Source organism: Diadema antillarum, unplaced genomic scaffold, assembly GCF_040938485.1.
Source record: "Diadema antillarum isolate AM-2024a unplaced genomic scaffold, OU_Dant_1.0 seq00000662_RagTag, whole genome shotgun sequence".
Classification (NCBI taxonomy): domain Eukaryota; kingdom Metazoa; phylum Echinodermata; class Echinoidea; order Diadematoida; family Diadematidae; genus Diadema; species Diadema antillarum.
Window position 1 is genome coordinate 704,247 of NW_027271574.1, and position 13,493 is coordinate 717,739.

General features: G+C 41.3%; 1 protein-coding gene and 1 pseudogene across 1 annotated transcript; both read right to left on the bottom strand.

Moving 5' to 3' along the window:
* Nucleotides 1-1,083: 1,083 nt before the first annotated feature.
* Nucleotides 1,084-1,863, bottom strand: LOC139736688 (UDP-glucuronosyltransferase 2B1-like). Its single transcript, XM_071647437.1, has one exon. The coding sequence runs from the start codon at nucleotides 1,861-1,863 to the stop codon at nucleotides 1,084-1,086; it is 780 nt and encodes a 259-aa protein (XP_071503538.1).
* A 202-nt stretch (nucleotides 1,864-2,065) lies between these two features.
* On the bottom strand, nucleotides 2,066-11,093 carry LOC139736689 (UDP-glucuronosyltransferase 2B31-like; annotated as a pseudogene).
* Nucleotides 11,094-13,493: the final 2,400 nt, after the last annotated feature.

Consider the following 13,493-nt stretch of genomic DNA (forward strand, 5'->3'; position numbering starts at 1 on the left):
AGTTAGTTCAGAATTGTAAGGAAAAGATATGGGCTCTAGCCAATATTTGATTGGATAAAAACAGCAAAATGTAGATGAATAAAATTGACCTATACCGGAACTTTCTTCATACTGTTTTTGCCATAGCATTTGCCATGGGCAATGCATATTTGAAATATTGCTGTCTAGACCTTTATGTACAACCTAAAGTAGTTTCATGAGGACGACAAAAACAGGTCAAAGCCTGTATTTTATTCTAATTATAATTACGGTCATTTTTATATTAACTTACTGGCGAGTTCTTTAATTTAAGTCTTTCGTTCGACTTTTCGGAGTTTAAACATGCACAAACAATTACTGAAAGAGATGCTAATGCTTATAAAGACCTGGCAAAAGATGAGCAATGACTATTACGCCCGATCTGCGGGACACATAACGCTCATAATGCTTATTTCAAGCATTACTTGTTTCAAATGAGACAATGAAATCAGCCCATCCACACAGTTCACTTTGCCACAATATATTATTTAAATCACATTGAATCACATCAGATCACATTAAAATCCGAAAATGTTTGTGTCCTTACAGTTAAGGTTATCATCTATCCCAATCGACACTCATCATCACTCTGCCTTTATCATTACGAGACTATAGATACAACTGCTAGATTATTTCAGTCACATACTAAACATTGTCAAATATTTTGAGTGATCAAACTTTGAACGAATCCGAAGTGATAAACAAACCTTTGGATTATTATGAGTAAAATATCAGAATCACTTTTGCAAGCGGTTTTCATCCTATAGATCATTTCTATGATGGTTAATGTCTTAAGACGTAATTTACAAATGGTGACAAAAAGAGAATTTCATATAAAAGTCTTTATTTCAGAATTGTTTTGTTTCACAAGATCAACTGCGATTACCCTGAAGAAAAAGAGATATCATCACAATGACCTTGTTCAGAAATCCTTGCCGTTTGTTCCCCGTATCAATAATGTAAAGCACCCTTTCTTCCAATACAAATTTTATCATTAAGTATTGTTCTAGCATTCGTTTCTCCTGATACATATTATTCTCATGAAAACATCACCTTATTCAAGTGTCATTCCCGCTTGGCTTTCAACCGATTTTTAGAACAACAGCAATACCTAATTGCACGGATAACTATGAAAGAAATTGCCACTACACATATAATGACAGCAGTGGCAATATCAAGCATGTAAATCTGATAGAAGGGCATGTCAAGGGTCTGTGGACGCAAATGTTCCCCTCCATGTTTGATTACGTGCTCGATCCAAAATGCAGCAGTATCGGCCGGCTTCATCGGTCGGTCTCGGAAGATGGCGGACAGTCGTTTGGCGGTAGCCCGATACTTAGGATTGGACAACACTTCGTTGAGCTTTTCGTATATGTGTTCTGTGGTCAGTCTGTTCTTATCTATTTTCGTGCCAAGACCCATGCTCAGAACCCTTACTGCCACGTCATATTGGTCACCTGCCAACGGCATTACAACGAGGGGAACTCCATGATACAAAGCTTCGTAATAGCCATTGTTGCCACCATGGTATAGGACTGCTCGTGTTTTGGGATGGCCCATGAGATCGTTGAGGGGTAACCATGGCAACGCCTTGATGTTGTCAGGTAGTTGCCTCGGAGGAAGTTTCTTCAAGTGCATGATGACTTTCTGTGGAATCCGACTGAAGGCTTCTATAAACAGGTCGACCACGTCAGGGTGTGTTGTTGTAATTTCGGCAAAGTACGAACCAAGTGAGAAAACAACAACTCCATGTTCCCCGGAACTTTCCATGAATTCCTCCAGATCCTCGTCTAGGAGATTTGCAGGCCTTGACGTCACACCACCAACTGGTATGACGTTTGGCATTACTGAAAATGGAAACTCCACGGAGAAGTCAGAGTTGATGAAATACAGATCTATGTGCACACTTATGCTCGACGTAAGCGCGGGGTCCAAATTGTAGTCAGACACCAACTGGGAGTAAGGACTCAGGAATATTTCTCTGCTAAGTGAAGTAACAAAATAAAGATAAAAGAAAGCATTTTGGCACCTTTCCAAAAATGACATACTAGTAGAAGTAGAGAAGCTTGTCCCAGCTACGGGTTGATAGGAAGGTACGAAAGGGGAACCTGACTGATCGAAGATAAACGGAATCGGAACCATTGGCGCGAAAACCGTAATTGGAATGTCTTTGGTGTCCTTGTGCCTCTCGAGATAGGATTTGACGAAAACTCCACAGGGCCAGACGACATCAAGAACGTAGGCGTCATACCATCGCATTCGCTCAAGGAGTTCGGGATCCTCAAACACAGCCCTACACACTTGACCATTTATTATGTTCATCCGTTGAAACAATTGCTTCTGTTTAGAGAGCGTTGATCCTGTAAACGTGACTTCACCCAAGCGACCGTACATCTCATCCATTTTCTCTTTCAGGCCAGGAAAGTGGAAGACTTCAAAGTTATAGAATTCCGAATCAGAAATATCGACTGCTTTGTGCAGGTATTCATCGGCCACCAAGAAGGTCACATTATGCCCCTTTTGTAATAGGCTCCTACCGATTGGTACGATGGAGAAATAGTGGCTGCCGTCGCCAAAAACGCCGGACAGCAGTATGTTTGCCGATTCCACCTGCAACGATGCACATACCAGCACCAGACTTATCAACAACAAGCAGTTCCTTGTTGATGTCCATCTGCTCACCGCAGACTTCATGATGCTTGCTTTGAACTATCTAAGCTGACAGGATACAAGAAGATACGTTGTCTCGAATATGACTATGCAAAAACGTGAGAGGATGTATGTGATTAGAGACTGTATTTTAACGTTCTTTTATTCTCCGTACCTTATGGCATGGAAAAGCCTTCAGCTACCAGACTTTGATCTTGCTGTACTTTGACCCTGTAAATGGACGTATACGATCTCACTCTACAAATTTACTCGAAACAATTGATATTAGAATTGTGACATTGTTGTACCTGGTTAAAAAAAGCAAAACACACACAAAAAAAAAACATAGAGAGGGAGGCTATTGCGTTCGTTTACAGGGGCGTCACCAGCTTTTTTTCAAGGGGGGTGCGTTTTGACACTAAATATAACGAAATTTTTTGGACAGACATTTGGAATATAGGAAGCTCTCAATCCCTATAGACTTTTATATACTGTTTTTTGAGGGAAACCAAGCGGGGAAAGGGCACCGGCTAGGATTTCATCTTGGTGTGTGTGTGTGTGGGGGGGGGGGGGGGGTGAGGGAGGGGGTGTTAGTTTGCGAGGGAGCGAGCAAGGATGGGGGGAAGGTATGGAAGTGCCTGTTGTCCCCCCCCCCCCTCCTCCCATGGTGAGAACTTTTTGCATTTTGATGTTGTAAATGGTGCAATTTGATGCAGGCTTTTTGCGTGTTTTTATCGACTTGAAATAGTCCCACTTGTTTAAGGTAGCAGTACATTTTGATGGAAATTGTTGTTGAACAATGTGCCTATCATTTCAATAAACTTCTTGTATTGATTCTTACACTGATGCCATAATGAACGCGACCGAGCCCGAGCAAGCGGAGTGAGCGAGGGGGGAAGGTGTGGGAGGGGCCAACCCCCTCCCACGGTTAGAACTGAAATTGCATTTTGATGTTGTAAATGGTGCAATTTGAAGCATGTTTAGCTTGTTTTATCGACTTGAAACAGTCCCACTTGTTTAAGGTAGCAGTATATTTTGATGTAGATTATTGTTGAACAATTTGCCTATAAGATAGTATCATCCAAATAAACTTCCTGTTTTAATATTTACACTGAATATCAAGAACGCGGCCAAGCAAGAGCGAGAGGAGCGAGCGAGGGGGAGGATGTGGGAGGGAGTTTCCCCCTCCCACGGTGAGCACTTTTTGCATTTTGATGTTGTAAATAGTGCAATTTGATGCAAGTTTTTTGCATGTTTTATCGACTTGAAACAGTCCCACTTGTTTAAGGTATCAGTACATTTTGAAGTAAATTGTTATTGAACAATTTGCCTATAAATGGTATAATTCAAATAAACTGCTAGTAATAATTCTTACACTGATGTCATGAACGCGACCGAGCCCGAGCAAGCGGAACGAGCAAGGGGGAGGTTGTGGGAGGGGGTTGTCCCCCCTATAAATGGATTATGGAATGACGGTGCGAAACGACAAGTTACTGGTAGCAATATCGGGAGAATGGCATAACGACTATATGCGAGCGAGCGGAGCGAGCGAGCTTGAAATTTTGACATTTTACAGTCCCATAACTGCCGTTTGTAGCCATATTTTTTGGAAATTAAGGGGGGGGGGCGCACCGGGCGCAACTGCTGGCAATTACTGGCAGCAAGATCAGGTGAATTGCATTACAATTAAATGCGAGCGAGCGAAGAGAGCGAGCTTGAAAATTGTGACATTTTACAGTCCAAAAACTGCCATTTGGAGCCATATTTTTTCGCTTTGGAAATAAAGGGTGGGGGGGGGGGGGGAGGGCGCACCGGGCGCAACTGACGGCAATTACTGGCAGCAAGATCAGGAGAATTGCATAACAATTAAATGCGAGCGAGCGAAGAGAGTGAGCTTGAAAATTGTGACATTTTACAGTCCAAAAACTGCCATTTGGAGCCATATTTTTTCGCTTTGGAAATAAAGGGTGGGGGGGGGGGGGGAGGGCGCAACGGGCGCAACTGACGGCAATTACTGGCAGCAAGATCAGGAGAATTGCATAACAATTAAATGCGAGCGAGCGAAGAGAGTGAGCTTGAAATTTTTGACATTAAATTTTTACAGTAAAAAAAAAACTGCCGTTTGTAGCTATATATATATATATATTTCGCTTTGGAATTTAAGGGGGGCGCATCGGGCGCAACTGCTGGCAATTACTGGCAGCAATATCAGGAGAGCATAACGATTACATGCGAGCGAGCGGAACGGGCGAGCTTGAAAATTTTACATTTTACAGTCCAAAAACTGCCGTTCTCAGCCATATTTTTTCGCTTTGAAAATTAAGGGGGGGCACCGGGCGGAACTGCTGGCAGTTACTGGCAGCAACATCAGGTGAATTGCATAACGATTAAATGCGAGTGAGCGAAGAGAGCGAGCTTGAAAATTTTACATTTTACAGTCCAAAAACTGCCGTTCTTAGCCATATTTTTTTCTCTTTGGAAATTAAGGGGGGGGGGGGGGCGCACCGGGCACCGGGCACCGCAACTGCTGACAACTGACAGTAACATCAGAAGAATTGCATAAAGATTAAATGCGAGCGAGCTTGAAAATTTTGACATTTTACAGTCCAAGAACTGCCGTTTGAAGCTATATCTTTTTTGCTTTCGAAATTAAGGGGGGGGGGGCGCACCGGGCGCAACTGCTGGCAATTACTGGCAGCAATATCAGGAGAATTCAAATGCGAGCGAGCGGAGAGAGCGAGCTTGAAAATTATGACATTTTACAGTCCCCAAACTGCCGTTTTAAGCTATATTTTTCTTGCTTTGAAAATTAAGGGGGGGGGGGGGTGCGCACCGGCCGCAACTACCGGCAATTACTGGCAGCAACTTCAGGAGAATTGCATTACGACTAAATGCGTGCGAGCTGAGCGAGCGAGCTCGAAAATTTTGACATTTTACAGTCCAAAAACTGCCGTTTGAAGCTATATTTTTTCGCTTTGGAAATTAAGAGGGGGGGGGGGGAGCGCCCGGTGCGCCCCTCCCCCTGGATTTGCCACTGGTAGTCAAGGGTGTCGGTTTATGTTCATGACTGGGGGAGGTATGACCAGCGAGGTGGCGTCGAAGTGACCAAGCGGGGGAAGGATGTCCAAAATCTGCACTTTAGAGCATCCCCTAATTGTGCGTGTTTGTTTTTGTGTGTGTATTATATACATGGAAAAGTTAGGAATATTATTAGCCCAGGTCAAGTCTTTTTATTGGCAATGCAATTAAGACATTTCAAAATCAATGATCTAGTTTTGATGTAACGGAGTGTAAGGTACAAAGGTGTATATTCTATAGTGCAACATTGTAACGACTCTTTTTGCCGTTCGGATGTTCTGAGTACACAGCGCACATCCTGCTTATAAGTTATATGCAGAATGCCAACCAGGAATCACGCTGAATCACAATCTTTTGTCGGGTCCGGGCTTTTTGAACAATGTTTCTCACTATATACCTATTTAATTATGGTTAAAGAAATCATAGAAAAATATATAATTTCTTGATCACCCTTTCATTCAAAAGCAGTTTACTACCCCCCCCCCCCCCCCTCCGTAGTTACGCCACTGCTTTTGGGTGAAATAATTGGACAATCTTTTCATGTCGGGAATGATTAATTATGGGGGGGGGGGCGGCAAAATTAAAATATGCTTGCCCCTCCAATATTTTCATGGGGGTAACTTTTTGTTTTTCTGTGAAAAAAAAAAGCTGAGAAAATCTTCTCGTCTCTGGAATTATGGAGGGGGTGGGCAAAATGATATGCTTGCCCCTCCATTTGTTTTTTTTTTTTTTTTAAATGAGGCTAAGGCTCGCTCTTGGGCTGGCAATATGGATTGGTCAGAAGTAACGTACATAGCCTCCCTACATACTTGTGAGTAGCACACGTACATGCAAACGTGTATGTGCTCCGTATCCATAATCGTACGGATGTACAGTACGGTCGATAAATAGTAAACACTGTATAGAATACCAGTAGATATGTATAAAATCAGTGCTGCCAGAACCAGGGGTGCGAATTGTTTTTGCCCACGATTTTTTTTTTTTTTTTTTTTGTCCCTGGTGCAAAATATAAAAAAAAATGAAACAGAAAAGAATAATTATTTAGCGTCCGGCGTTGAGGTCGCTCGCAGATTGATTTTTTTTTTTTTGAAGGATCTGAAGGGGGGTGCGTTCGCACCCAACGCACCCCCCCCCCCCCCCCCCCCCCGGTGACGCCCATGGTTTATGATATATGACTTTTATCTGAGCTTTTATCTCTTATTAGGTGAAGTCACAGGGGATAGACGTGCACAAAAAAAAAACTCCCGCGGATATGATAATTATGATAACATGAAGGCCTACTTGTAATTCTATCTGCTGATTTGTTTGCACGTCCGATTAATCGTATATATTTTGTACAATGCGTATTGTTCCGACTATTTGCATACTTTGCTAACGACTTAATTGACTCTTTGCGATTGGTTGTTTTCACCTTTTCAAAATCCAACTATACATCAATTATTTTCATGGCAATACAACGAACGTTTTATCTTTATTCTTTTGAAAAACATGGGTAAGTTGCTCTGCATTTACATCACCTGAAAACTTGACATAAAACGAGTTTGTTAGTCTTATATTAATCATGTATATTTTTTGCATGATTCGATTCAATTCGATTCAATGTTTTATTTCATTTTTCGACAAAAAAGATATGAACATCACTTTTTTGATAACAGAAATTAAGGTGCGTGAAGTATAACATGAAAGAATGTATATACAATGATTGTACCACCTTATAATAATTATACACTATCATATAACTCAAGTGACTAGAAGTAATTATACAGTATGCAAAATTCGAAAAATGGAGGGACCCACTAAAAAGACAAAGCTTGTAGATTGTGGGCCCTTCAGAGGAAAAACATCAGTTGAGAAAAAAAGTAATAGTCTGGAAGCCCACTAGAAAGATAGATCAACAAAAGCAGACAGATATACAAACAAATAAACATGAAATGAGACTGGAGTAGGCGTAACAATACAATGGAGAGTTGACTATGAGACGAGACAAAATGAGGCAAAGCTAACATAATAGAAGAGAACAGAACAGACAAAAACGTTCTACAGACAGCGATCTCGTAAGAAGTATGTCGAGAAGGTGAGAAAAAGTGACGCAAGAAAGAACAGGGCAATAGACATGCCTATGATCGGAGAAATATCGTAGCATTATATGAATGTAGTATACGAGAGCTAAAGTATACTTGGCAATCAATATGTGAAAACGTAGGTTCTTAGAAAAGAAGTTATACCAATGATGTATTGGTTGCCAGATATTTCGGCTTAATTTCTGAAGTACATAATCCATATGTGAAATGCGCTTAACTCAACTGACATCCTCTTCATAATTATTGAAATATACTATATACAATGGAATCATACAGAACGAACGAGAACCTAAAGTGAAATCCTGCATCATAAGAATCTAAGAATATCAAAGATTTATGGGATGTCTTTTCACAAAGTATTTACTATCGGTCACAATTGCTTAAAATTACGTGGACTTGATGACGTCAGTGCCTCACTGGGCCTCCCATCAACCTGCTATATACAGAATTTATTGGATCGACATCGAAAGGTAAATATTGCATTCATATCATCAAATGAGTATAGAATCATAATATGATGGAAAATGAGTAATATGAAGGGATGTTATTGAGTAATGGACGCAGGTGTTGACTCGGTCGGTGTTGTAACAGTGTCCTCAATCAGTAGCTCGGGTTAAAATCCAAATGAGTCTTACAGAGCAATGTTGTGTGTTATCATAATATTATGTCGTCCTCTCTATCTAGTAGAGGCAAAACACTGTCCCTTGGACAGGGAATAAAATGGAGGTCCCGTGTGGGAGAGAGTTACAATCCATGCAAGAAAGATATCCCTTTATGGGGAATGAATGAAACCTTAAATATTATCTCGTGAATGTTTTGCAGCACTCTGGTACATACCACAGAGACTGTGCAAGGGTGCCCCATCTCTTGCGACAATTACCTCCGATTAGTCTGTCGGTGTTGTTTATCGCAACAAATTAATAGTGAAAGATCAAATTCTCTAACAAGAACTTCGAATGCATTTTACCTTAAATAGTATTTAAAGAAATGTACATCAAAGGCTGTGGAAAACGTATTTTATACATAGCAACTCTAGCCACAAAACCTCTGTAAGATTATCGGAACGCGATATTAACTAAATTAACCGATTTGTGTGTTATGTTAACCTCTGAGTGAGTCGATTTAAAGAAAACGGCAACCAAACTTCGAAATCTGATATGTAACATAGCTAAATCTTGAAAAACTAATGTGTATACCCGCACATAAAAGTTCACAATAGATTGCATAACATTTTCAAGTGCGTCTTCACAGGGCGTACTTACACAAGTCATCAGTATGCCATGCATGATGTTTATAGACGATCCCAGCGATTTTGTCTATTTTTACATCTAAGCTCGTCCATGGTGTTGTTCTGCATAGAGCAAGTTGTGAGAAGAAATAACTAGCACAGAGATGTATTACACCACGTACTACAACTGTAGTGATGTTTTGGAACTGGAATCTGATTTATTGCAATGCATTGATGCATATTTCATTGCGACTCATTGCGTTTAATCTTTGTGTTCGATCGAAGTGTTCAATATCCATCTCAAATCACAATTTATGGAAGAGGTCTCATTACATATTTTTGATGAAAGTGACCTTACGCATCACTCATGAAATATGCGCAAAATACTGACAGATCAGTATAATTTGTTTCATTTATCTTGAACGGCTTTATTGTCTTTTTTTCATCAGTCTTCATGTGATCTTAAATACTGTCAGGAGGAAATCAGCGATTTATTGAACTTAAAATTTGTGTTTCATAAAAAAAAAATCACATTTGTACATGACAAACAAATGACAGAGAACGAGTGAACCAACATGTAATACATAACGTATGAAGTTTATACCTCTTTATAAAGCATGGCAATTACACAAGAGTAGAGATCTTGTCAGGGTAGTAAGAAGCCCACGTAAGTATCAATATCAGTACTTAGAGCATGTTGGAATGTTAATCTCGCTTCAGTTTTGCATGTGAAATTCTACGGCAACAACAGCGTTCAACTAAACAAAAAATGAAATAGCACACAATGGCAACGAATATGAAAGCAACGATTGCTATATCAAGCATGTAAATCTGATAGAAAGGCATATCAAGAGTTGGTGGGCGCAAGTGTTGCCCTCCATGTTTGATCACGTGCTCGATCCAAAATGCAGCAGTATCGGCTGGCTTCATCGGTCGGTCTCGGAAGATGGCGGACAGTCGTTTGGCGGTAGCCCGATATTTAGGATTGGACAACACTTCGTTGAGCTGTTCGTATTGTGTTCTGTGCTGAGCCTGTTCTTATCTATTTTTGTGCCGAGGCCTTTGCTGAGGACCCTTACTGCCACGTCATATTGGTCACTTGCTAGAGGCATGACGACAAGGGGAATTCCATGATACAAAGCTTCGTAATAACCATTGTTGCCACCATGGTATAGGACTGCTCGTGTTTTGGGATGCCCCATGAGATCGTTGAGGGGTAACCATGGTAACGCCTTGATGTTGTCAGGCAGTTTCTTTGGGGGAAGTTTCTTCAAGTGCATGATGACTTTCTGTGGAATCCGACTGAAGGCTTCTATAAACAGGTCGACCACGTCAGCGTGTGTTGTTGTAATTTCGGCATAGTATGAACCGAGTGAGAAAACAACAACTCCATGTTCCCCGGAACTTTCCATGAATTCCTCCAGATCATCGTCTAGAAGATTCGCAGGTCTTGACGTCACACCACCAACTGGTATGACGTTTGGCATTAATGAAAATGGAAACTCCCCAGAGAGGTCAGAGTTGATGAAATAGACGTCTACATGCTCACTTATTCTCCACGTAAGACCGGGGTCTAACTCGTAGTCAGATACTAACTTCTTGTAAGGACCCAGGAAAATGTTTTTGCTTACTGCGTTGGTTAAAAAGTAAAAGAATACACTTCTGCATCGTTCAAAGAATGATGTCAAAGAAGAGAACGTGGTTACAGCGACGGGTTGATAGGAAGGTACGAAAGGGGAACCCGATTGTTCGAAGATGAACGGAAACGGAACCATTGGAGCGAAAATCGCAATTGGAATGTCTTTGGTGTCCCTGTGTCTCTCGAGATAGGATTTGACGAAAACTCCACAGGGCCAGACGACGTCAAGAACGTAGGCATCGTAAGATCGCATTCGCTCAAGGAGTTCGGGATCCTCAAACACAGCCCTACATGCCTGACCATTAATAATGTTGACAGGTTTGCGCAATTTCTTCTCCTGAGATATTGTAGATTCTTTGCAGAGCACAATATCACCTAAATGACCGTTGCTGTCATCCATTTTTTCTTTAAGTCCAGGAAGGTCGAAAACTTCAAAATTAAAAAGTTTCGAATCGGAGAATTCAACAGCTTTCTGTAGGTACTCATTGGCCACCAAGAGGGTCACGTTATGCCCCTTTTGTAATAGGCTCCTACCGATTGGTACGATGGATATAAAATGACTGCCGTCGCCCAGACCACCGGAGAGTAGAATGTTTGCCGATTTCACCGGCAAAATTGCGCATGAAATTACCAGACCCAGCATCAGTAACCACTCGCATGCTGGTATTCGTCTTCCCAAATCAATCCAGTGCATTATGACTGACGCCTTATACCATTCAATCTGGCAAGATACAGGTGGATTAACCAGATTGATATTTCAGATGTTGTGATGAAACCTACGTTATTGCAGGCTGTTATATTCATTTTATAGTTACCATCGTTAACCGAGCAAAGTTTCGACCCTTTGTACAAACTCATCCTACCCTGAATAAATGGGGAAAAACAAAACTAAATGAACGAACTTCTGCCATTGGACTGGAGGTGACTTTGTGTATGGCCTTTTGTGCGTGTGAGTGTGTGGGTGTGTATTTATGTGTATCCATTGTACAAGACATTCCGATCACGGGTATGCTGTATTGCGATAGAGGCTCTTACGTTCAATCAAATAATCATAAGCCAGGCTTGTACGTACAAATTGTACGTCATTCTCTCCTCCTTCGCATTGTTATGGTCAGACATCCGGGGCCCTGTTTCATAAAGCTGTTCGTAAAGTTACGAACATTTTACGAGCGACTGGTGATCAGTTGTGATGTGCTATACTTATCAGAATTCCCATAATTCAGCACAAGAACTGATCACAAGTCGCTCGTAAGTCGTTCGTAACTTTGCGAACAGCTTTATGAAACACCCCCCCCCCCCCCCCCCCGGTATAAGCGGTGGCTGGAGTGCAAAACAAACTACAGTGTAACAGCGTAATTTCAAGACGAAATTATCAACTTTTCTTCTATATAGTTGGCTTTGAAATTCCATGAAACTGTCAGAAATGGTAAATCTTGACTTTTCTCCACGTCACAAAGAAATGCTATAAATAAATTACGTAAAGAATGGTAAATCGGGGATTTTGAACGCCGGCGGACGCCGTGTCGTCTAATCACCACGTATATTTGTAAGCTGCTGGCATGCATGCTTTCATGCACGCATGGCATTTACACCCGTCACAGCTCCGCACATGTACTGTATGTACAGGAGAGCTGTTTGTTTTCACTCCAGCTACACCGGAAGTGACGTATACGCAACCGTGTGAATCCTTTTGTAAGGGGGGGGGGGTAATATTTTCAGTGTGAATTTTCCTCCATTATACCGTCAAATATATATTGTAAGCAAATTGTAAAAAGAATTGATTGTCAGTCAAATGGAAATACGTGTTTATTTTTTAGTGAAGATGAACGATCAAGCACAAAGTAATCTTTACGTTACGTAATATAGGGTTGTTGATCAAGTCCATGCCCCCCCCCCCCCCCGGAAAAAAAAAGAAAAAAAGGAAAACGATAAAGGTCGAAATATATCTGGATAAATGATAATGGCGAAAGAAATATTTCATCTCATTTCAATTATTTCTAAATTCGAATACAAAATCAAGAACAATCATAAACGGGACCTATTGTCTGAATAGAAGGTATTTCATAATTTACATCAACAAGTGACTTATAAAAAGTTAAGAAACTTTACACAAAGTTAGGGCCCTATACAATGTACTTGATTAACGTTTATGAAATGATGGGTACTTACGTTGGCTGTTTGAAGTGGAGGGTTCTGCTAAAAACTTATCTTGTACACGTATATATAAGGGCGGTGAGTGTATTTGGCTCAGTCGGGGGCGCGTCTGCCTCACGATCACGCGGCCCGGGTTCGAACCCGAGTCTGGACTGAGCAATGTTGTGTGTAAACATACCGTCCCCTCTAGCAAGAGGCAAAACACTCTGTCCCTCGGATAGGACATAAAATGGAGGTCCCGTGTATGAGAGAGTCACATCTGATGCACGTAAAAGATCCCGCTTCATTCATTCATCGCAAAGAGCAGGGTGTCTAACCCGGTGAAGTGGTCCCACCCCACATCCAACTGGACTCCATGGAAGACCAGCTTAGTGTAGCTGAATATGGGCTATCCAGCCATCTTCACAGATGGAAAATGAACAACAACAACAACAATATATCACAGTCCCGCTCTTTAAAGCAAACACACACACTCAAGGATTTTAGCAACCCTTGCTGCTCATTATATATAACAAAGAAATAAATGAGAACAGAAGGCGCGATCTAATATGTCACATTCCTGATTCAGGAAACGCGGAATATAATATGATCGATGGGGGGGGGGGGGGGGGGGGCGGGGGATAATGGAAATACGAGACATAGTCAG

Bases quoted from the DNA above. Each gene is read 5' to 3' on its own strand.
- LOC139736688 (XM_071647437.1), bottom strand. From the start codon at position 1,863: ATGCCAAACGTCATACCAGTTGGTGGTGTGACGTCAAGGCCTGCAAAT.